At 38.5% G+C, this 24,882-nt stretch overlaps 1 protein-coding gene across 1 annotated transcript in view; it reads left to right on the forward strand.

The window, feature by feature from the left end:
- The window catches only part of LOC108551950 (von Hippel-Lindau disease tumor suppressor), a 148,444-nt gene extending 126,505 nt beyond the window's left edge, over window positions 1-21,939 (forward strand). The window contains exons 2-3 of the mRNA XM_017906295.1: window positions 18,822-19,169; window positions 20,681-21,939. Coding sequence (XP_017761784.1) covers window positions 18,937-19,169; window positions 20,681-20,957 — 510 coding nt within the window. The 5' untranslated portion in view covers window positions 18,822-18,936 and the 3' untranslated portion in view covers window positions 20,958-21,939. The remainder of the gene's footprint in view (window positions 1-18,821; window positions 19,170-20,680) is intronic.
- The last annotated feature ends 2,943 nt before the right edge of the window (window positions 21,940-24,882 follow it).

Genomic DNA, 24,882 nt, shown 5'->3' on the forward strand with positions numbered 1-24,882 from the left:
CCTGCATTTTTAGTTCTCAAGAGAGTAAACTATACCTAACTATACCTAACCCAATTCGATATTACACTCTAAAATTCGCGTCGAACACTGTCACCAAATCATTCAGAATGATTTTACATGTCTAAATAATTTCTACAATTATTAAAAATATATGAGTATTTTTGTCAAAATTAATTATTATCGAAATATAAACTCTTTATCTTTTTATCGTCGTCGTACCACTTTGATGAGCATGATCTATCCATGCTATTTTTAGATTCGCATTACAGGTCGGTAGTTCCAGTGTTAATAACCATCATTGAAGAACATTTTTTATAAGAAAAACGGTGGATGAAGAATTAAGAAACTTCATGCTATCACGCGACCGCTGTTCGGAAAAATGATTAATCATCGACACTGCGCATTTCGGGGCTATTTTTTCCTGTTATTTTCTCCCTTTGTGCTCGCCCGTATTTATCTTTGCGACGAGATTACGGTTACTCTATTGGTTCCAAGGCTCCCTTCGCAACCACGAGGAAATTGGAAGAATAGATTCGATAAGAAGCTTGCATCGGGGTTGGTTTCGGGACGAAAATTAATGGGCTTCTTCTTCGCGGAGCGGCGGTCGGGGAAGTTGGAAAGTAAGCCAGTTAAAATCGTTTCTTGCTGGGAAACCGCTTACGGTGCTCTCTTTGACGAATTTTATCCCAAGTGGCATGGAATTTGTTTATTTCCTGGTTAATGTGATATAATTACCTTCGATGGCAAAGTTACCTAACGTTTGATGATTTAAGGAGACGAGATACATCTTTGCCTCCTTCCCAGGTTTCGTTATTTCATGCAGTGGTTCTCGACTATCAGTTTTAAATATTATGATTGGTGGTTGATAATTGTATAAAATAATATTGATACACGTGAATTATTATTTTATATATTTTTCAAGCTCCACGTTTTATTTAATGATATATTTTATTTAATAAAAATAATGTTACTAAATTTCTCTTTTATAAAACTGAAGTTAGGTTCCGTGAAGTCTAGTCTTAATTAAGTATTATTTAACTCTGTAATCTTATCTTTGTACATGTGACTATCAAATATTACTATTGTTGGTTAATAATTATATAAAATAATATTGATACACGTGAATTATTATTTTATATTTGTTGTATTTAATAAAGATTATATTTCTAAATTCCCTTTTTCCAAGACTGGGGTTAGGTTCCATGAAACTTAATATTAATTAAATATTATTTAACTCTGTAATATTATTTTTGTACATATGACTACCAAATACTATCTTTGTTGATTAATAATTGTATAAAATAATATTGATACACGTGAATTATTATTTTATATATTTTTTAAGCTCCACGTTTTATTTAATGATATATTTTATTTAATAAAAATAATATTACTAAATTTCTCTTTTATAAAACTGAAGTTAGGTTCCGTGAAATCTAATCTTAATTAAGTATTATTTAACTCTGTAATATTATTTTTGTACATATGACTATCAAATATTACTATTGTTGGTTAATAATTATATAAAATAATATTAATACACGCGAATTATTATTTTATATATTTTTTAAGCTTCATGGTTTATTTAAGAATATTGTATTTAGTAAATATAATTTTACTAAGTCTCTTTTGCTAAAACTGGAGTTGGGTTCCGTGAAATCTAGTCTTAATTAAGTATTATTTAACTTTGTAATCTTATCTTTGTACATATGACTATCAAATATTACTATTGTTGGTTAATAATTATATAAAATAATATTGATACACGTGAATTATTATTTTATATTTGTTGTATTTAATAAAGATTATATTTCTAAATTCCCTTTTTCCAAGACTGGGGTTAGGTTCCATGAAACTTAATATTAATTAAATATTATTTAACTCTGTAATATTATTTTTGTACATATGACTACCAAATACTATCTTTGTTGATTAATAATTGTATAAAATAATATTGATACACGTGAATTATTATTTTATATATTTTTTAAGCTCCACGTTTTATTTAATGGTATATTTTATTTAATAAAAATAATGTTACTAAATTTCTCTTTTATAAAACTGAAGTTAGGTTCCGTGAAGTGTAGTCTTAATTAAGTATTATTTAACTCTGTAATCTTATCTTTGTACATATGACTATCAAATATTACTATTGTTGGTTAATAATTATATAAAATAATATTGATACACGTGAATTATTATTTTATATTTTTTGTTTTATTTAATAAAGATAATATTTGTAAATTCCTTTCTTCTGAGACTGGGGCTAGTTCCATGAAAGTTAATATTAATTAAATATTACGTAACTCTGTAATATTATTTTTGTACACATGACTACTTTGTACACGAATACTATCTTCGAGAAAAAACCGAAAAACAAAATTGATTTTTAAAAACTAGATTACAATAACACCACCCAGGGTTAACCCCAAGATCACACCTGAACCAGCACTCGGCGCCCTTAAACACCTGGTTCGCCGGGGCCCAAACCCGCGTTAAAAAATGTAGAAAATATTGGTGTCCATTTCTATCCAGAGCATATTCTTCGAGAAAAAACCGAAAAACAAAATTAATTTTTAACACTAGAACTACGAACCTAGTGAAAATGACTGATCCCAGAATTTTCCTTTTTGCAATCACCGAACACATACACCTGCATTAAGAATAAAATTGGAAATTACTATAATCTGTGCACGTTATAGTTCGGTACCCATTAACCCTTAGAGCTCTATGGACGCATATATGCGTTTCACGAAAGTCATCCGTGTAGCCTAAGGCCGCATTTATGTGTTTTCTCTAAGTCATCGGCCTGGACTAAGGGCGCATATATGCGTTTGTATGCGCCAATGTATTGATAATTGTTTTGAAATTTTCCACACACAATTGAATTATTCACTTCCGTTATATTTATTAAATTTAGTTTTCTAGTTTATTGTTTTCTATTTTATTACACAAATTTTAGTTTATTTAAAATTTCAATGTTAATAATAAAGAATTAATACTAAAAAATAACGCTCTTGAATCATTTAATCTCGTGCGAAAGAATTACTATAACTTGTTACGATTTGCGCTTAGAATAGTTCATCAACAGAGTTCTGTCTAGCGAAAAAGTATTCCGTCCACAGCGATCGTCAGCGCTGGCCGCGCGCTGTCCATACGGACCACATAGGCCGCGAGTATTCAGCACTCTAAGAGTTAACGATCGGTAGTGCTAATGTTAAAAACTGGATTATAATAACACCACCCGGTTAACCCCAAGATCACACCTGAACCAGCACTCGACGCGCGTAAACAGCTGGTTCGCCGGGGCCCAAACCCGCACCCTTTCCTCTCGTTCCGTTTCCCCAACTATCAAAGGGAGTGTGTCCGTTCCGCAAACAACCAGCAGCCTCTCTTCTTGCTCGCAATGTCCTCTCGTAGATACCTAATTGCCAGGCCCGGTGGCTGGCGTGCACGCCCACGCCCCGGTGGCCTCTGTATTTCTCGCTATCGTAATTTGTACGCTCAATTATCCCCATTGTTCCCGCGATCGGGCGCGAACACAATCGATATACAATGGGCGTTTTCGTTTGTTTGCCAACCTACGGCCGGCCACAAAGCGCCGCATCGTAGACGGTTACGTGGCTGGAATCAGCGCTGGAATCGGCAGCATAGATCACCCCTGTGGACCACCGTTGGCTGGCTGAGAGCAAGTAGAAACAGAGTATGTACCGGCATTAATCATTTCCGGTATCCAACTGCCCTGGTATCGCGTTCCTTTGTTCTTTTCCCACCCCTTATCGCCGTTTCTTCGCCGTCTCTTCGCTGTTTCGCCTTCTTCCTACCCGAGCAAACTTCTGCCACGGTCCTTGTCTCCTGTGGTCTTTGGTCTTGTCGGAGAGTTGCCTCTGGCTTGTTGCAGTTCGAATTTTAGGTCGGATTAGCTTCAGCAGCGTGTCTACTCCACGAACAGTGTCTGTGGTGTATTTTATATCGGTTTTGATTCACGTTTTCGGAGTTTCGTGGCCAGATGCACCCTATGACAGGCCTAACAGCTGTCAAGGGTATTTCAGAGCTCGCGGAAGATTGTAACGAACGTTTCGGTAACGTGGTTCCATAATCGGTAGACCGTGGCTAATCTTTATCTAATTGTGGTTAATTACGCCCGCTGTGAGCTGTGTATAATTGGTTGGCAGAGTGTTCATTGAACTGGGGTTAATGGTTCCTGTTTCCAGCGCGCAAAGTCTCTCAGTGGGGCGTGTTTTGTGCAGTTATGAGATTCTGCTGGACCACGGCGAGCTTTTCGTTAAATTGCTTCATATTTCCTGGATTGCAGGCAACTTTAGAACTTAATCTAGCTGTCGAGGAATCTGTTTACTGCCCTAGGTTGGAACTTTCTCTCGGACACGATCCTCGATCGTGTTGCATCAGTCAGATCGATCGGATCGTAAATCGTTGCCTTGTCTTCTTCTTCGACAAACTTTCTCGTCATTGAAATACCACTTTCTTCTGCGATTAAGTATGATCATAGAGAATCCAAAAAATTAGACCAAAGATAAAAGTTAAAGATAAAGTGTCATTTACCCAGTGACTTTGGTATTAAATTTATTTCGAATATCTTATTTATTCTCGATTAATTCTTCAATAAATCCAATTTTTCAATAAATCAGTATTAATTCTTTGCACTCGAAGATTCTTTCATCACAGAGGAAAATTTTCTGTCATAAATCCTATCACGTTTTGCAATAATATCAACAGGAATCGTGTTTAATTTAATGTTTCATTTGAACGTTTCGTATCGTTTCATTACCATAAATTCGACATGGAACGTTCATCTTTATTTAAAATTATAATTCAATGTTCCCAACTGATGACCGAGAATCTCCTTCCGAGTGCAGAGGGTTAAAATTAAAATTCTCGATTTATATTTATACCTGTTTATGACAGTAACACAAACGACAGTAAATAGGTATTTATAATTGTACTTCTGTTTAAGCGGCAGTTAGCATTAATTTCATCAAAGCATGTTACCTATCTAAAATGCAAAATTATTTTCACTGTTCTACCAGTTTTAGCGCTGTGAAACTAGATAGAGGGGCAGCTAGATAGATATCTACGCATGTCACCATAGCGCTCCTTCCGGTTGGTGAAACATTAACCCCTATGTCCGATGCACCCATGCTCCCCAACCTATAACTGTCACAGGTGTACGATTTGGAAAATTCCCAGCACAGTTTTCCACAGTTTGAATCATAACCAATACCCAATTTTTCTCTATTTTACCTTAGAATAGTATATACACCCAATAAGACTATAGAATAGGTTCTACACCCAAGGAGACCTTACACCTTAGAATAGGATATACAACCAATAAGTAAGTTTATCAGAAAAAGGGGAAAGAAATCAATTTTTTAATTAAACTTTTCCAAATTTTTGTCCCCCTCACCCACGCGTCAAAAATTCGGATACCTTCTGGAAATTACCTAGACCATAAAACGGAAGCCATCTTCATCGTAAAACCGAAACGGGGATGCACCCATGCTCCCCAATTTATAACTGTCACAGGTGTACGATTTGGAAAATTCCCAGCACAGTTTTCCACAATTTGAATCATAATCAATACCCAATTTTTCTCTATTTTACCTTAGAATAATATATACACCTAATAAGACCTTAGAATAGGATATACAACCAGTAAGTAAGTTTATCAGAAAAAGGGGAAAGAAGTCAATTTTTTAATTAAACTTTTCCAAATTTTTGCCTCTCTGCCCCCACGTGTAAAAAATTCGTACACCTTCTGGAAATCACTTAGGTCATAAAACGGAAGCCATCTTCGTCGTAAAACCGAAACGGGGAAACACTCGAGTGTCTGCCAAAAATTCTCGTCAGCTGGAAAAATCCTCTATCAGCCCTGCTCGCTGCACACCGGCGCCAAAGTAGCCGCAAATTTCCCTCGAGGAGAAAAAAGAAAAATCCGCAAAGCCCCGAGGAACTTGGATCGAAAGCCTTTTAGAGCGTGCTACCCTCACGGCGAATTTCTCATCCCTGTGGCATCGTGTCCCGATACCCGGCGTTTCTTCGGCCATCGAGAGCGAGAAGGCAGCAACCCGGAAACGTAATAAAGCGACGATGCATCTGATGCTCGCTCGCAGCCGCAATTTCTCTGCTTCTGCCATGGCTCGGCCTAAGTAAATACTTGCCGCGCTTACCGCCATCTTGTCCCCGGCGTTCCGCGCGTATCTGCCTGCAAATTAAGGTTCCGGGTGTTTGCGGACCCTTCCACGGGATGCCGCGTCTCGGCAGTGAGCGTAGCTGGTTTTGGACCTAGCCTCGATCGAGTCGAGTGATCGTTTATGGTGCCGATGATGTACCGTCAGACTGCTGGACGAAATATCGGCGTAGCTGGGTGTTTGATTGTTTGTTTGTTTGCTTGGTTCGCTGCTTGTTTGTTCGCCAGGAGACGAGAAAGGAGCCACGTATTTTTGGCCTGCTGATTCAGATCCGCGATTTCGAGTTCGAATTGTCGGGTCGTTGTTGTATTGTGCTCGAGACGTTCGAGAGTGGAGAGAATTTTGGGGACTAGAGAATTGCACGTGGGGATTAATTTGGAGAATTTTCGAGGGTTTTCTGAGAGAGTGTTTGCAGGTGGGAGTTAAGCTTCTGTGATTGGAATTTTTGCAGATTTTGTTTGATAATTTTTTGGGTTTGCGAGTTTTTGTTTCGCGGATTTCCGAGTTTTATCGCTTTCGAGTGCATGCGCTTTTAAATCATCGAGTTTTTTGATTTCCGAGTCTTTAAGTTTTTGAATATTTGCATTTCCGAATTCTTGAATTTCCGAGTTCTCAAGTTTCCTAAATTTTTAATTTCGAAGTATCCAATTTTTCGAATAGTCGAACTTTCAAATTCTTGAATTTCCAATTGTCGAAGTTTCTTGTTTTCGAATATTCAAATTTTTGAATATTCGAACTTCCGAATCCATGACTTCCGAGTCTTCAAATTTTCTAATTTTCTAATATAGGAGTTCCTAATTTTTTGAATATTCGAACTTTCGAATCCATGATTTCAGAGTTTCCAAAATTACTAATTTTCTAATATCGGAGTTCCCAATTTTTTGAATATTTGAACTTTCGAATCCATGATTTCCGAGTTTTCAAATTTCCTAATTTTTTAATATCGGAGTTGCCAATTTTTTGAATATTTGAATTTTCAAATATTTTAATTTCCGAGTTCTTGAATTTTTTAATTTTCGAATTTTCGAATTCCTACATTTTCGAATATTCAAACTTTCAAATTTTCCAATTTTCGAATAACTCGATTTTCCGAATTCTCAACTTTCCAAGCCCCCAAATTTTAAAATTTCCCACTTTATATATTTACTAATTTTCGAATTTTCAAATTATGAAGCACGACGTTTACAAGGAAGACACCGAAGTGAAAGTTAAGCAAAGATCCACTCGTTGCAGTGTACACAGGAAGTTAGACCTCCGACTAAAGTACATTCCAGACAAGTACAAGGCAGACGACATGATAAATCACCTAGCGAGGTCATTAACCTTTTCGCCACTGATTGCTAAACGCTATAATTAAAAGTATCGTCACGATTACCAGACAAGTACAAGGCAGACGACATGATAAATCACCTTGCGAGGTCATTAACCTTTTCGCCACTGATTGCTAAACGCTATAATTAAAAGTATCGTCACGATTTTCAATGGCGGAAGGATCGAATGGATCTTTATTACGCAAAGTTGACAAGGATATCCATTCTCGTATCCGTCTATGTAGAAACCAGCTGATGGATCTTCCTCCAACACGACGGAAGAACGTACCGAAAGTGATCGGGAAGACGAAGTATTATCCGATGAGGAAATATTAAATCAGCGTAACTTCTTGCTTAATTGATCCATTCCACCATCTTAATAGAATTTTCTTCCACGATTGATCTATCATATCCTTCCCCCTTTATCTCTTCAAAAATCCAGTTTTCGATAAATAAGACTTCAAGAACAACTTTTTAATTAGATTTGGTTAGGTTAGGTTCTTAAAAATCTCAGAAAATTTTATTCTCTGATTAATGAGTAACTATGTCCAAATTTTTTGAAAATATTTTCCATTAATTTTCACGTTTCTATAGTATATCTATTCCTATTTCTTGATCCTCTTAGAATCCTATAATTCTTTATAAAATTCCAGAATTTCCGATATTCTCAGACACCTTTCTCAAAATTATACTTTTTCTTGTCTCTCTCACCCTTTTTCCATAATTCTATCGTGGTATTTTAAATTCCATAATTATTATAATTTCACTTATTATTATAAGTTCTTCAACCCGTGGATCATATAATTCTCCAATTCTTCAAAAATTCCTGAATTTGCGAATTTCCTAGATATCTTTCTGAAAATTAAATTTTCATCGTCTCTCTCACTCTTTTTCCATAATTCTATCATAGTATTCGAAATTCCGTAATCATTATACTTTCAGTTCTTCGATTCATGGATCCCATAATTCTGCTCTATAATTCCTCAAACCCTGGATCTTCAGATTTACCAATGCCTTAATCACCCACTCTGCACTACGCCCCTGCAATTTTTCAATTTCCCAACCCATCGACTCTCTGGCCCTTCTATTCACCGACTCTAACATTCCAATCCCGATTTAAAATTCCACGTTGATCCGAACCTAACTCGAACCCGTTCATAGACAGCCATTTAGCCATCCACTCGCCATCCCGGCGTCGATTCTACGAATAAATCGCTAAAAACGGACTTAACTGGCGTCTTTGGGGTACGCAAGGCGTAAACCGTGTCTGCAGCTCAGCTGAAATTGAACTCTCGCAACTGATGCGTTTCGGATTACACGTTCGTTAAGAAACTTTCATCGCGAGCTGCGTTCCCGGCGCGGAAAAGATCGCCTGACCAAGTTCGACGGTTCATTATTTCCAATTTCATGGGATCCTTCCCTCGTTGCTGACGGCCATTTCGCGGAGTTAGTTGCAAATTACCAGGGAAATTACAACGTCGGCTCCGCCGCTCCGGCTAGCTGTAATTTCACAGGCACGATAGTCCAAATCGTCATACTATCTCTATCGGACCCTAACTCCGGAACGTTCAGTTAGTCGATTCAAACGTAGTTGCTTCTTCCTCCGAGACGTGTTTGCATGTTGCTTGAAAATTGCTCTTTCGTGGCAGATATTCTTGGTCATTCAGAGAATTTTCTTGGAAGCTTTGGTCTCCATGATCATCTCGTCCAGTCGCAGAGGATTGATCTTAGAGTCTTCTCAGTGTTGGAGTTTTCTTCCGAAGTTGAACTTTGCGATCAATAAACTGAAGGTTCGGAGGATTTGGTCCTTTTCTTGGTAGCTTTGGTGCCCTCGATGATCTTCTCGTCGAGTTACAGAGGATTGGACTTAGGGTCTTCACAGTGCAGGAGTCTTCTATTGATGTTGCACTAAGGGATCAGAAAATTGGTCTTTTGTGGTAGATATTCCTGATGGTGCAGAGAACTGACCCACTTTCTTGATAGATATGGTCTCCTTCCTGATCTTCTCTCGAAGTACAAAGGATAGATCTTAGAATGTTCTCAGTGGTGGAATCTTTTACTGAAGTTGCACTTTGGGATCAGGAAATTGGCCTTTTGTGGCAGATGTTCCTGATGGTTTAGAGAATTGATCCACTTTCTTGGTAGCTTGGGTACCTTTGATGATCTTCTCATGAAATGACTGAAGATTGCTAGCTTGGGTCTCTTTAGTGATCTTTTCATGAGGTGGCTGAAGATTGCTAGCTTGGGTCTTTTTGATAATCCTATCATCAAGTATAAGGGATTGATCTTTAGATCTTCTCAGTGCAGGAGTCTCCTATTGATGTTTCACTTAGGGACCAGAAAATTGGTCTTTTGTGACAGATATTCCCAATAGTGCAGAGAATTGACCCACTTTCTTGGTAGCTTGGGTACCTTTGATGATCTTCTCAGGAAGTGGCTGAATACTGCTAGCTTGGTCTCTTTGATGATCTCACGAAGTGACTGAAGATTGATTTTAGAGTATTCTCTGTGCTGGAGTCTTCTTCTGAAGTTGAACTAAGTGTCAAAGATTGAAGATTCGGAGAATCGATCCTTTTTCTTGGTATCTTTGCTCTCCTCGATAATCTTCTCATCAAATATAAGGATTGATCTTAAGATCTCCTTAGTGCAGGAGTCTCCTATTGATGTTGCACTTAGGGATCAGAAAATTGGTCCTTTGTGACAGATATTCCCAAAGGTTCAAAGAATTGATCCTTATTCTTGGTAGCTTTAGCTCCTTCGATGATCTTCTCATGAAGTCCCTGAAGATTGATTTTAGGGTATTCTAAGTGCCAGGATCTTCTTCTGAAGTTGAATTTTGGGATCAGGACATGGATTTACTCAGTTACGAAGTTCTACAGTTCTGAATTCATTTTGGGATCTTGTCAGGATACTAGGAAGTTTACTTTTGACATCTGAAGAGGGTCTACGTGATTTTCATTCATGAAGTTTCGCAGAATTGGATTAATTTCGTCACATCGTAAGTTCCACATTTGAATTATGATGTTTATTTCAAAATTTCACTGTATTTGATAAATTTTGGACTCTATTGATTCCAGAATCCTTCACGAAGTTGAGTTTTGATGCCAGAACAGGGTCTGTGCAGTTTCGATTTATTCCGCGAATGGAAGTTTTACGTTCCACGTTTACATTCTCGTTCGCGGAAATCTCATTTCCGTTCTAGGATTCCTTACTCGGGCTTCTAGAAAGTACGAATATTCGAGGTCCTATTTAAATAGAATATACACCAACCTTTCGACTCTGCTGGCAACAGTGAAAAAGAATAATCGTATCGTCGGTTTCGTTTCCAACTCTTCGTCTATTTTCATTCCTCAGAATTGCGAGTTCCACTCCGCGTTCGATCTATAGATCAGTTTAATCACCTCGAGTCTACGAATCGTGAACTCTGACCGCGATCGATACGACTGACCCTCAATTCTCCAGGACAATTGCGAAATATTTTAGCCTGGACGTTTCCATTTTCTCCCCAACAACGTCTACTCTCCATCTCCCCCCCTCTCTCTCTCTCTCTCTCCCTCTGTCTCCTTCTCGAGCGTAATTGCGACTCGCGTTATGCAAGACGACAAGGAGGAGACACGAAACGAGACCAGGTAGAACGTAACTGTGGCTTTTAAGCGCAATTTCTCGCTGTCCCGGCGTCGGAATCACCGGCTATCGACTTTAAGCGACTCTAATCCGTCAGTGGGAGAGGAGACGTTCCTGGAAAAAGTGGATGATGAACGATAACGCGCTACACCGATGTCGAAATGAGAAAATTCTTCGATCAGACCGAGTTGCTCTTCTTATCGATCTTCTTTGTTCGACGATAATGCTTTCCAACGGAGTGGTGGCTGTGGGTTTGTTAGATATTTCGTTGAGCTTTGAAGGTATCAGAGTCTTTGAATACTATCACGGTTTTATGATCTTGGTGTACATACTTGGTGGATATACGAGATACAAAAAGAATAGATTTTTAAACAGAATTTTCTAAAATTTATTTCCAAAGTTGGTCATTTAATTTGTGGCAATCATCGTTCTCTTTTGAATTCAAAGCTAACAAAAGCACGAGGTATTATACCTTTTTATGAGTAAAATTTGTATCAACAGTATTGTACAAATAATATGACACACATAGGAAGACGAAAATTCTATACAATATCAGTAAAATAATAAAAAATTTGGCTCATACGTTTATGGTACATTTACTGGAGATACGAGCCATGGTGGCGCTAGTGAGTTAAGTGGAATATCGTCTTAGAAAGAAAATTCTATAGAATATCAGTAAAATTAAAATATAATTCGCTCATACGTTTATGATACATTTAGTGGAGATACGAGCCGTGGTGGCGCTAGTGTGTTAAGTGGAAAATCGTCTTCAGGCTACTTCAGAACGTTTACTGGTGAAAGGAATAAAATTTCTCACAGCTTAAAGCCTATCTCTAGATTCACCTTCTTCAGTTTTGTAGACGATGAAGATGATCATACAGAGATTAATCTAGATAACAGATTCAGATCTAAAATATAAGTGATCATTGTATAAATACGAAATTCTAAAGGATACTATCTGATTAGATGTATCACAAAGCAACACGTGAATTTGGTGTTCTAAAATTTTTCTTCTTAGCAAAGAAGCTAAGAGGTGCCAACAGACTGTTCGTTCTTGAGTTTTTCCTTTGTTCTACCTTCTCCTTGGGTAGTTTGTACGTTCATTGTGAGAATTTTCCAGATCGTAGTCGGAGATCTTCGAGACCAGTGGATTTCTTTTCAGGTAGTCGCATTGCGGAGCACAATTATTTCTCATTTTCCGTGTATGAACTTCCTTCATTTATCTTCTGCGCCCGCCATTACGGCTCTTCCGCGAAGAATCATTCCGAAAAACACGTTGCGAGTACGAAAGGACCATTTTTCATTGCTTGCATGTCATATCAATTTCTTTCGACTCTTTTCTTGTTCATCATTGCGCTTTCTACAATGGGAATTATTTTTGAAGGCGTCTTACAAGAACGTAACACAATCTGTCTAATATTTCTTGGAGATATGGTATTTTAATTGCAACCAGAAGATAAGGTATTTATTACCATTTATTATTTTTATAATTAGAGACAATCTAAAGAAATTGAACGAATGGAAACCATTGCTAGATGAAAAAAGAAATCATGCTTTAGAAATTACCTTATGGAAACTATAATAATATAAGATTTTTTAATGAATAAATTGTTTCATATAATTCAAAGCAAAAGAAATATTTGAATTTAAAAATCAGCGATTCAATATTTTATTTTTTTCCTTTGGCAAAAATTATCATCCACTGTGAAAAAAGAACATTGGAATTGAATTTTGAGCAATGCTTCCGAATATATTCTGCATCTGGATAATTAAAAGAAATTATAAATTCGAAATGATAAGCAAAAATAATTCTTTTGTCTGTTCATGCAAGTATCTGCAACTCCCTTTAGTTTCACATCTTTACACACGTGTCTTCTTTAACTCTTCGTATTCACTTGAATCTTCACCACCACGTAAGTACCTTTCACACCCACGCCAACTGTCACTCTCATTCAACACCAACCTCATTCATTCGCCAAAACGTTTCATTCATCCTCAATCCCAAAAAACATACTTCTCGTTCAACAAGTAGTCACCAAATCCAAGAACCCACCTTACAGATTACCTCTTTCACGAGTAAGCGTTTTAAGACAGCCTTAAGACGGCGTTCCACTTAACTCACTAGCGCCACCGCGGCGCGTATCTCCGATAAAGGTATCGTTGGATTATTTTACAATTTTACCGACATAATCTTAGAATTCTCTTTCTTTACTACGTATTCTATTATTTACACGATACTATTAATCCAAATTCTTGGGCCATGCATGCATGGTTAAAATTCAATAGACGACACAGGAAATTGACACTATAATTGACTGCCATAATCTTTATATTCTCTTCCTTTTTTTCACTACGTATTCTATTATTTGCACGATATTATTAAACCTAATTTTTCAACGATACATGCACGATTAAAATTTCAACGACACCACGGGAAATTAACACGGATGAACGTCTGGAGCGCGCGAGACCGTAATCTTCGGATCCGCGAGGCGAACGGAAGTTCCGGCGCGGCGGGAACTTTGAATCCCGCGAGAGGACCACGGCTCTCGCGTCGCGATAAATCGCGAAAGATATACGGAATAAGTTCTTATTGCGGGCCGGTGGCGGACACGCGTAAATCTTGTCACCCTTGTCGTCGCTAATTCTAACCGCGGCCTCGTCGATATTCCTTCGTCCTGGCTGTTATATCGGTCATCGGCTGCCGGCAGAGGGAAAAGTTTTAATGAAAGCGGAGGGCGTGAAATTTCTCCCGATCCAATGGAATGTTTTACGACCTGTTGAAGCCGGAATTATTATGCTGTTCGTGTGTAGTTTGTCTTGGGGGCGGGGATCGATTATTGCAGTTGGGCTTGGCATGGTTTTTCCTTTTAATCCTCCATTGGCAACTGCGGAATTTCGTGTGCATTTCACGCTGTATTTATTTGAATCTATTTGTCTGTTTATTCTGCGACCGTTCTATAGGTACACGTGCATCCTCCTGGGGTTAGGGAGAATATTTAATTTTGGTATTTGAAACTTGGCAGGATTTTGGAAGTTTTGAAAAATTCATTGTTGGATATTTTGCAATTTAATATATTTATTTTTTGATTTATTTTTACCAGATTTTTTAGAAAGTTTAGATAATAATTTCTATGTCATTGATTTTATACGTTTACTTCTTTGACTTTCGAGAAAATCGAAAATTTTTCCAAACTTGAAAATTTTCTGAATTTCCTGGGTTTTTAAATTTTGACAATTTCGAGAAAGCATTCACTTCTATCATCACTATTATTATTATTATTATTCAAATAGAATATTTTTATTTTTATATATATTTACGTATATATCTTCCTAATTTGATAACTAGCAATAAATAATCATTTGTTCTAAATTCATCATAGTAGTTGATAATACCTGTATAAATTTTCCATTAAAGCGTGTAATTTTTCCTTCCCAAAATTCTTCATTACACCCGGTAGATTGACAAATTTAACGATTCCCGTATCCAATGGCGGAATCAGTCCAAAAATAAATTATGGCAATTAATTCGAGACTTAAAATGGCCGCGAAAATTTGCTCGAGCTGTACCTTTCCATAGCAGATTAACGAAAATTTTGTACGAGCCAAAAATCCAAATCCCCTAAAAACGAAAAAGGTATAAATCCTTAAAAGCTCCGGAAGCTTTCAGCAATTAACAAAATTAAACATTCCCTTTCGTTCAGCCCATCCCGCCAACCACGAACTGCAATCCTCGCACCAGAAACTGGAGCGTCCGCGTATCGAAAAGCCCGCGAAATTCAAATTCGCGAGAGTTCGAATCGGATTTAAACGGCGCGGACAACTGAAATCGTAGAAGCTCGCCACGAACGGGTTTCGGTTTTGTCTCGCGTAAAATCGGCCACGATGGAGACGCGGCCGCCATGACGGTACTCCCGTCGGCTTATAAAACAGCGAAACAACGCCGGGGAACGCCGAAACTCCATTACGGCTCTTCGCGGGAAAAGTGCAGACCCGAAAACGCTAGACACCCGCGAAGCCGCGCGTTTCCGTTTTGATAATACGGGCGCATATGCGAGCCATCGATTTTCCGCTTTTCGGCCCTGCTCGCCGGCCCCTTTGTCACGGGAATTTAATTGAAAAAGCGGGATCCCGTTCCGCGCCCGCTGCGAGCACGCTTCTTTGTCCGTTTGTGGTTTTATGGGCCGAAGAAATCGCGCGTTTGAATTCGAATTAATATTTTAGAGACACGCCGGGAAATTAAATGGCGGAGGCTACTTGGGAATTACGGCTCCCTAAAATTGCGCGAATTTTTTCGTCTTGGATATGCAGGGTGACCAAAATGTTGGAATAAAACTAAGACAGTATAATTATACTCTATTAACTTATAAGTTAATTTTACGGAATATATATTTATATAAAATTTAAGATATTCGTAATTATATTTATTTTAATGTAAACGATTTGTGTGATTTCCCTCGTGAAACTCGAAGTAAGTAAAAATTAAAAGTAGTCATGGGGAAGATATAGTTTTGGTTAATGTGATTAGTATAATTAGTAGATTTTGCCGATATTTTAGAGACACGCCGGGAAATTAAATGGCGGAGACTACTTGGGAATTACGGCTCCCTAAAATCGCGCGAATTTTTTCGTCTTGGATATGCAGGGTGTCCAAAATGTTGGAATAAAACTGAGACAGTATAATTATACTCTATTAACTTATAAGTTAATTTTACGGAATATATAGCTTAGGAATTACGGCTCCCTAAAATCGCGCGAATTTTTTCGTCTTGGATATGCAGGGTGTCCAAAATGTTGGAATAAAACTGAGACAGTATAATTATACTCTATTAACTTATAAGTTAATTTTACGGAATATATATTTATGTAAAATTTGTAATATTTGTAATTATTTTTATTTTAATGTAAACACTTTCTGTGATTTTTATCGTGAAATTCCAAGTAAGTGATAATGAAAGGTAGTCACGGGAGAAATATAGTTTTAGTTAATATGATTAGTATAATTAGTAGATTTTGCCGCGACGATAAATAAAATGGATATCGATTCTTTTGATATAAGCTGGAATTAATTAGATCAACATAGAGGGAGATAATTAAATTGACTTGTCAGCTTGATAAGCTGTCTTCTCGGAAATGTGTTAATGCAAATAATGGACTCTTCGCTGCTATTGTTTAATGGATAAGTTCACCCGTGCATTTATAGAACGGAATACGGGTTCGCTTCCATTCGTCTCGACGTTTCTCAGTGACGCACGAGACCGTCAAGGAATGTACAGCTATTTGATTACCATCCCATGATTGATTGCTTCGGCTAGATAAACGCGTTCCGCGTCGAGTTAATGTCAGATATTATTTAAATGAGTTATTAGTGGAACTGGCTCCCGAGACGGTTCTTGAACTTTCGTAGATTTATATTTGGTTCGTTCTTCCCGCTACTTTATTCACGTTTCATCGTATCATGGTTAACATTTTGAAGTTATGGTAGTTTCTCGATCTGTTTTTCATCGTCGAAGTTATGGATTTTTCGATTTAAGAATTTCAGAATTTCTGAATTTTCTAATTTTTTTATTTTTAAGTTGGCAATTTCTTTAAACTGCCAGTTCTCAAATTTTCGAATTTTCGAGTGCCCCAATTTTTTAATTTTTAAGTTTCGAGTTCTCAAATTTGCAAACTTTTGAGTTTTCGAATTTTGTAATTTTTAGGTTATTAAATTCATTAAGCTACGAGTTCTTCAAATTGCGAATTTTCAAGTTCTCGTATTTTTTAATTTTTAAGTTTCGAGTTCTCAAGTTTGCGAATTTTCAAGTTTTCAAATGTAAAAATTTCCCAGCTCTCATATTTTTTAAGTTCCGAGACCTCAAATTTTCGGATTTTCAAGTTCTCAAATTTTTAGATATTCCTGCTTTCAAATTTTGTAATTTTCGAGTTCTCAAGTTTGCAATCTTTTGAAATTTCGAGCTCACAAATTACTAAATCATTTGGTTCCCAAATCTTTTAATTTTCCATTTCTCAAATATTCGAATTCTTTAACTTTTATGTCTTTAAATATTCAAATTTTCGAATTTTTAAACTTCCAAACTATCGAATTTCGGCTAATTATTTTTCCAGCTTCTCTAATCTTTATCATTTCCAATTTCCTTCTAATTTTCTACATTTTAACCAATCGAAATTAATTATCGAAATTAATTAAATTTTCAAATGAACGATATCCCCTTAACAAAAATTCCACAGGTTAACAAATTTTCCTGCAAAAGTCGCACCGTATACTCCATCCAAAAAGCCATCTATCGATGAAGCGTGATACTCAATTTGCGTTTCCTCCTTTGCCTTTTTTTTTTTTTTCCACACGTTATAGTTTTATCAAATTTCATGCGGCGTGTACCTTTTTCCCCAAATATTTCCCTGTTTGATCAAGGAATGGAGTCTCTCGCCAAACACGTGAGCGAGACAGACATAGATCGAGTGGTGGGGGTGAAAAAATCGGCGGACAAATATTCCAACGTTTTTTATAATATGTTGACCATCATATCCGTTGGCTCGGCCAATTTTCCCAGAGAAATTGTTTACGTCCGATCGATCCGAGAACTGGTGTCCTTTCTCCTTCCCTTGTTGATGGCGGCTGGCACAAAAATGCATCGCGAGCAAATTTTCCAGCGAATCTCTTCGTTCTCTACAGTTATCTCCACTGAATTATCTAACCTCCAATTCCACGTAATCAATCGATCATATTTCGCATACCTAGACCATGTATCCAACACAAATTATCAAACATCAGACGTCCCTGTTCCACGTCCTCGAGCTCATTCACTTTCAAATCCGAAATTGAACTTCGTTTTCATAGATATACAATTTTCGACATACTTTGTGTGTCTTGTGTGTTTTATAGTAATTGATGGGTACCAGAAATATATTTTATGTAATTTAATCAGCGGAAATTGAAGCATTTTTCGTTACATTGACCCTTTCACGAACGAACGGCTGAACTCACTAGCGCCACCACGGCCCATATCTCCAATAAGCCTGATGTAAATATTCGATACGTATCGTTGATTTATTTTCTGATTTTTCTAATTTTACTACGTGGATAATACTGTTTGCACAGTATTTCTCGTGTCGGTATTCGTGAAAGGATTAATACTAAATTTTTGACATGCTAATACTGAACTTAACATGCTCAAAATGACCGTTTCCAAAGTTTAGATTAAAAATTTCGCATTTTATTTTAATTGGTAACTGTCAAACGTCTCTTATGATCTTTTCTGACACTCTTGAATCCCTTGGCATATCTTTTTATGTTCATGCACACCATGCACTCATATACACTGCCAAGTGTCAAAAAATTCCACGTGCTTCCTAGGAACTCAGTCATTCTTCTCGCTCCACTGATGTTCCAGCCTAAACATCCTCTCGATCCACTATCGCACCGTTTCAAACGCTCATCCATCGTGCTGACAGGCACTCGGTCCACTCACCAACACCACGATACCTCCAAAAATGGACGATTTCCGCTCACCGAAACATATATTTCTGGTACCCACGAAGCACGACGAGAATAAACAATGAAACAGAAGTCAGCCAAGTCCGAAATAAGACGCGAGTCTTCATCGAACGGATCCTCGAGTACCGTCTGTCAGACAGCCGTCGATTAAACCCGGTCCGCTTGATTTTCTGCTTTCAGTCGTCGCGAAACCGTAGCTCGAGGGGTGGAGAAGGTGGCGAGGTGGATAAGAGAGCCGTGTATTCTTGGAGCGGAGTTCCTCAGTGGGTCGGAGGGGCTAAAGAAAGGCGGCAGAATGGGCGAGAGGTATCAGCAGCAACAGCGGCTGCCGCTGCTCCGTTCGTACAACAACGTGCACAAGTCCTTCGTTAGGTTCATCAACAAGACGCTGCACAACGTGATCCTCTACTGGATGGATTACCAGGGCCAGGCTGTCAGCTATGGTGTGCTAGCGCCTGACGATTGCCGGCTTATCGACACCTTCGACAAGCACCCGTGGGTCTTCGTTGACCAGGAGACCGGAGACAGGTAGGACTCCTCGACGCTCCTCGAGGACTCTGCGTGACCTCTAGATGTCCCTCGGATCCTCCCAGAAACCCCAGCAGCTCAGTTTTTCCTTCCTTCGTTACGTTCGACCAATGGGGTTTGTTGCTTCACTCCGTCCCGTTTCCTTGCTGAGCTAGTCGAATTGTTAGGGTACTTTCGAAGCTGGCACCGGATGATCCTGCATTGACGTCGAACGAAGAGAGAGAGTTGATCCAGAAGAGCGTTTCATCCTCATCCGAACAGAGATTTTAATCCTACGAAGGTTCTAGGTATATTCATCTTTGGTCATCATTGGTGCTAAGGGTCTAACAGCATGAGTAGCTTGGTGCAGGTTTTGGTTGGTTGCAAAGACTATGGGGAATGAGCAGCGTGTTTTGGAACATTTTCTGGTAGCTTTACTCGTTCTTCCAGTAGTCATATTTATTTCACTTTCTCTAGTATCGGAAGAAAACAGGAGTGACGAATTGGTAGCTTGCCTGCTCGCCTATCTTGCTTAATTTACTAACAGTACTAGGGATCATGTGGATCGTGTCTGAGAATGTGTACCTATGATCCACTATAACAAAATGTATCTAGGAGATCGTTTTTGTGGGGATTGACTTAAGATAGTATCGTTGGCTTCTTAATAGAATACAATAAGCTTATAAATAGAATGACAGCGGCTGGCTATGAAACGAGATAGATTCGCTATGAGCACGTTCTTCTGATCTTTCTTAAACTGACTCTTATAAACTGACTTTAGACTTTAACACACTGTCTTTGACTAACTTAGACTGAACTGTTAGACTGACTTGGACTTCTTGCACACTGCCTTTTACTGACAACTCTTAGACTGAAAACAGACTTGGACTCTTGGATTCTTCGAGACTGACTGATGGACTGTCTTAAAATGAACTGTTAGACTAACTTGGACTGACTTGCACACACTGTTCTGCCCTCTTTCATACCCAAGCTTTCTTTCTCAATCATGCCCTTTGCACTTCAACCACTCTGGAGGTATCCCTGAACCTTCACTCGACTCTATCACAAATATTCTTTGCAGTCAATCCTCGTGCACGTGGTCACTTTCGTTCTAAACCCAAACACTCTTGACATTCTTTCAGAACCATACTCATTCCAATCCTATATGTATGCGTACTCTAGTGTATTGACCCATAGATAAGCAGATGTCGCAACTGGGTGGCATCAATTATCGACGGAGACTTGCAGTCTCCAGCTTTGCCTGCAGCTCTAACGCACAAGTTCGTCACTCCTGTCTTTTAGGGTCTACCTTCCCCCATCTCTGTACTAGATTTGGCCAATTTTCACCACTTCGACGAATCCGTAGGAAGATCCAACTCTTCGGAACCATCAGAGTTTCCCCAGGATCTCTGATCCCAGACTCCGAACTCTTTCTTCGTTCGACGTTACAGCAGTCGACCTCTGGTTCGAGTCTGACCAGACCTCGAGTGCGAGAAGCAGCACAGGCTGGACGATGAGGGCACGTTTTGCAGGTACGTGGCGAACCAGAGGGACGTGTTCTTCCCGGATCCTTGGTTCGGCAAGAATCGCAGCCTTGAGCACAGCGAGACACCTGTGAAATACGAAAGGACGGACGTGTACATCACTCTGCCGGTTTACACTCTGCGCGACCTGTCTCTGAGGGCCATCAGGCAGTGTCTGACGCACGATCAACAGGCATTTCAGCTCGAAATCCCGAGAAGCCTTCAGCTCGAGCTGGCGGACATGCTGCCGCAGAACAAGGAGAGCGAGGACGCTCAGAAATCGTAGCGATCGATGCCACCGACTTAGAGGGTAACGCCGTGTCTCTCCTGATTCCTGGATCCTCCCTCCTTGTGTCCAGGTGACTCGAGTTTGAAAGATTCTGCCAGTAGAGCGGGCGGCTGTCGGGGATTCGCGGGGAAAGCGTTTTCCGGTCTATTGGCTTTCAAGAGGAACTTACTTCGGATTTTCGGGGTTGCCGTGACACAGCTTCAGGAAATTGGACTTCGAGGCTTCTGAATGGGAAGTGGGATATCTCGCCATCGTTTTTCCAGGGTTTTTTGGCAACGGGTGTGGCCTCCACATGCCGACTACCGGGTCACAGGGTTTCCGAGGCTGACAGAAATGGCGGAAGCTGGGTCTTAGGGTCTCTGTCGCTGATCGACCAGTGTGATCCTGGGTAACTGATCGACCAATCGATTATCCGAGGATGTGGTTACTGGGGATATGTTCTTCGAACAGATTAAGGCTTCCATTTGAATATTTCGGGATTATTCGAGCTTCTTTTTGGGAACGACTCTTGTCAAATTTTTAGAATTTTTAGAGCATCGTGGGCTGGATTTTAGCTGTGATAAGAAATTAATATTTTGGAAAATAATTGTATTTTGAGTAACTGCCGAAATTTTTATTTTACATTTCATTTTGAAATTGGATACCAAGTAGAGGGATAATAATGATCGAATTACGCAGAGAAGAATATAATTCATGGTTCTTTTCAAAAACGATCCTTGTCAAGTTTTTGGATTTTTTAATACACCGTGGACTGGATTTCAGCTGTGATAAAAAATTAATATTTTGGAAAATAATGCATTATGAATTTTGTATATTTCTATATATTTTGAATAACTGCCGAAATTTTTATTTTATATTTCATTTTGAAATTGGACACCAAGTAGAGGGATAATAATGATCAAATTCCGCAGAGAAGAATACAATTCATGGTTCTTTTCAAAAACGACTGTTGTCAAATTTTTGGAATTTTTAAAACATCGTGGGCTGGATTTTTAGTTGCAATGAGAAATTATTATTTTGGAAACTAATGCATTAACAATATTTTACATTTTTACATATCTTTATTAATTTGCCGAAATTTAAAATATATATTTTATTTTGAGGTTAGACACCAAGTTAAGAAGATAATAAGCTATCTTCGATTTATTTTTATAAAAGTGATGAATTTTCTTTGTACTATAATTTAGAATGTATATTATTTTACGATAATATGACCCTTGCCTTTGTTAAATATCTTATTAAAAATTTTTTAAATTCATGAGAATCATTTTTGTTGAAACGAGTATAGTGTATACGATCAATTTTTTAAAGAAAAATTGGAAAATTACGTATCACTGCAATCATCCCTTATTACACTTAATCGATTGACATTCTGTTTTCAATAATTGACAACCCAATTCAATTCGTGTCTTAATAATTCTAATAATTCCCAGATTTAATTATCAGAACCTCAATTTTCCGTAAGATGCACCATCACTATAGTATACCTCCTTTTATCCACCCTTTTCCCGATATTTTTCTTCCTCTTCCCTTTTCAAATTTTTATTTGAAAATAGAAATTCGCTTCGACGTAAATCCCCGTTACTCGCTTCGCAAAATACCTTAAATTACAAAATTAATAGAACAAAAGACACGATTAAACCCGGTCGATAATGCAGATTTCTAATTCCAAAATACATCGAAAATTCGATAAAATACAACACTGGAGACTATTTACGAGCGTATGTGCTGAAATCAAAGGGCCATAAGAAAATGCTTGGCAGAAACATTTCCAAGAGGAAGTCTCGAATGCCGCGAAATATATATCGCAAATCCGTCGGACAAACGCTCCGTTCGATCGTCACGTCGCCTCGATTCACCGAAAAAGCTACGATAGTTTGCTGAGTTACGTCGCTTTCCTCTCGAAACCGCGATACGCGTACATACCTGTAATATATGTATTTTATCGTTGGAACGTTTCGAGCTTATCGGCTTGCGCCCGAATTCCTCGAGAGCCTGTCCTGTCCGTCTTCCGCCCGTGGACGCGAGAAAAATGGCCGCTTTCAAAAACCTCCAAACGCTCGAGGGGGAAAAAAAGAATGAAAAAAAGAAGAAAAAAAAAATACAAAAAAGCTAGAAAAATTCACTACAAACCGTAACGATCTCTCGCTCCGTCGGTAATGTAGTTCGAACGCTTCATATTTCGGCCATTTTTATTTTTCCGATAATTTCATTCCTCTTCTTTGACGATCGGTTACGCGTCCAAGGAAGTTTCGATTTGTCAGATACATCGAAGCTGTTGAAACCGTGTGAAGAAGCAGTGGAATACTTGATTTAATGAGAATTGACAAGCTAGACGTGATTTCGACGCACTTGCACCGCGAGTTGCCATTTTTATCGCCGTTACTGGCTGTTGGGGATCGCTCCGACGATTATGCTAATAAATCGCGATGGAAATTCGGGGCTAATTACGATTCTGTTCGATTCCATGCGGGGATGATTGTGTTCCATCGATTACGAGGATGTCGAAGGCTCTCGGGGCGACCGGGAAACATTTCGCACTTTCATTCGCGATCCTTTCATTGGAATTTTGTAACGAGATCGGTAGATCGAAGGTGGATTGCTGATGGACGTTATCTTGAACGATCAACTTCGTTGTCATGGATTTTAATTTTACCAGACACAGGTATATTTTCTCGTGTTTCTTTTATTTCTATTTCGGAATCGTGTTCTATCGGTCGAAACGTTGGTACTCTTTGAGAATCTCTGCCTCCGACGAGGCGCACAACGGCAGTCTCTGGTTAACTCGATGTACGTTACCTGACTTGTAATTATATTTACTTGTGAATTCTTGTGGTGATTAAACAGCATGAGAAAACTAGCCATTTATTTTTTTCCGCGACGTTTTCTCGCGGAGATCAACCTGTTTACCGATCCATTGCTCGATCCTTTTGTCCCGTCATTGCATAATTTTATTACGATGTTTTCGTGCTTAATTTTCATTGTGAGGCTCAGAATATTAGTTAAATTGCAAGATTATGTCGGTAAAATTGGAAAGTAATTCGTAGATATACGCGATATTTATGTTAATAGACGTTTGTTGTAGATATAGACCGTGGTGGCGCTAGTGAGTTAAGTGGCAAATCGCCTAGAGAAACGCGGCCTAGTAAAAGAGTTAAATGGCAGTAATAATTAATTCTATTCATCGTTTCTATTCATTGTTTGATACTTTTATATTCATTATTTCACTGGCAGTGGAGAAAAGAATTTCCGCGATTAATTTTCGTTGTGGGACTTAGAATATTATTCAAATTGTAAGATTATGTCGGTAAAGTTGGAAAATAATTCAAGGATATACGCGATATTTACGTTGATAAACGTTTGTTGTAGATATAGGCAGTGGTGGCGCTAGTGAGTTAAGTGGCAAATCGCCTAGAGAAACGCGGCCTAGTAAAAGGGTTAAATGGCAATAATAATTAATTCTATTCATCGTTTCTATTCATTGTTTGATCCTTTTATTGTCATTATTTCACTGACAGAGGAAAAAAGAATTAAAATTTAGAAATATCTTTTCGCGAATATCGGAACAATGTCGCACGAGATAAAAGACAGGAATAATTTCTGTTCTCCGAAATTAAAAAGAAGCCTATCTCAGCCGCGATGTAACAAAACACTTCTCCCCTAATTGATTCCACCAACAGACAGTGAAACACCATCAACAATCCCCCGCGACCTCCCCCAGTCGATTCGGCCGTCGGCTTCATAAAAATTCCTCCGGTCTTCGATTTATCACTGTTTCGAACTTTCCCCGCTTGCCCGGATATAAAGAAACCGGGAAGAAAATAGAGGAGCTCGGCTGAAAAATATCCCAACTGCGACGAAGAAAAAGTAACGCCTCCATCGATCGAGTTCGCGCCTCTGCGACTCTTTCTCGCGTGGGGGG

The sequence above is a fragment of the Eufriesea mexicana genome, unplaced genomic scaffold (assembly GCF_001483705.2).
Source record: "Eufriesea mexicana isolate 0111107269 unplaced genomic scaffold, ASM148370v2 scaffold5301, whole genome shotgun sequence".
Classification (NCBI taxonomy): Eukaryota; Metazoa; Arthropoda; class Insecta; order Hymenoptera; family Apidae; genus Eufriesea; species Eufriesea mexicana.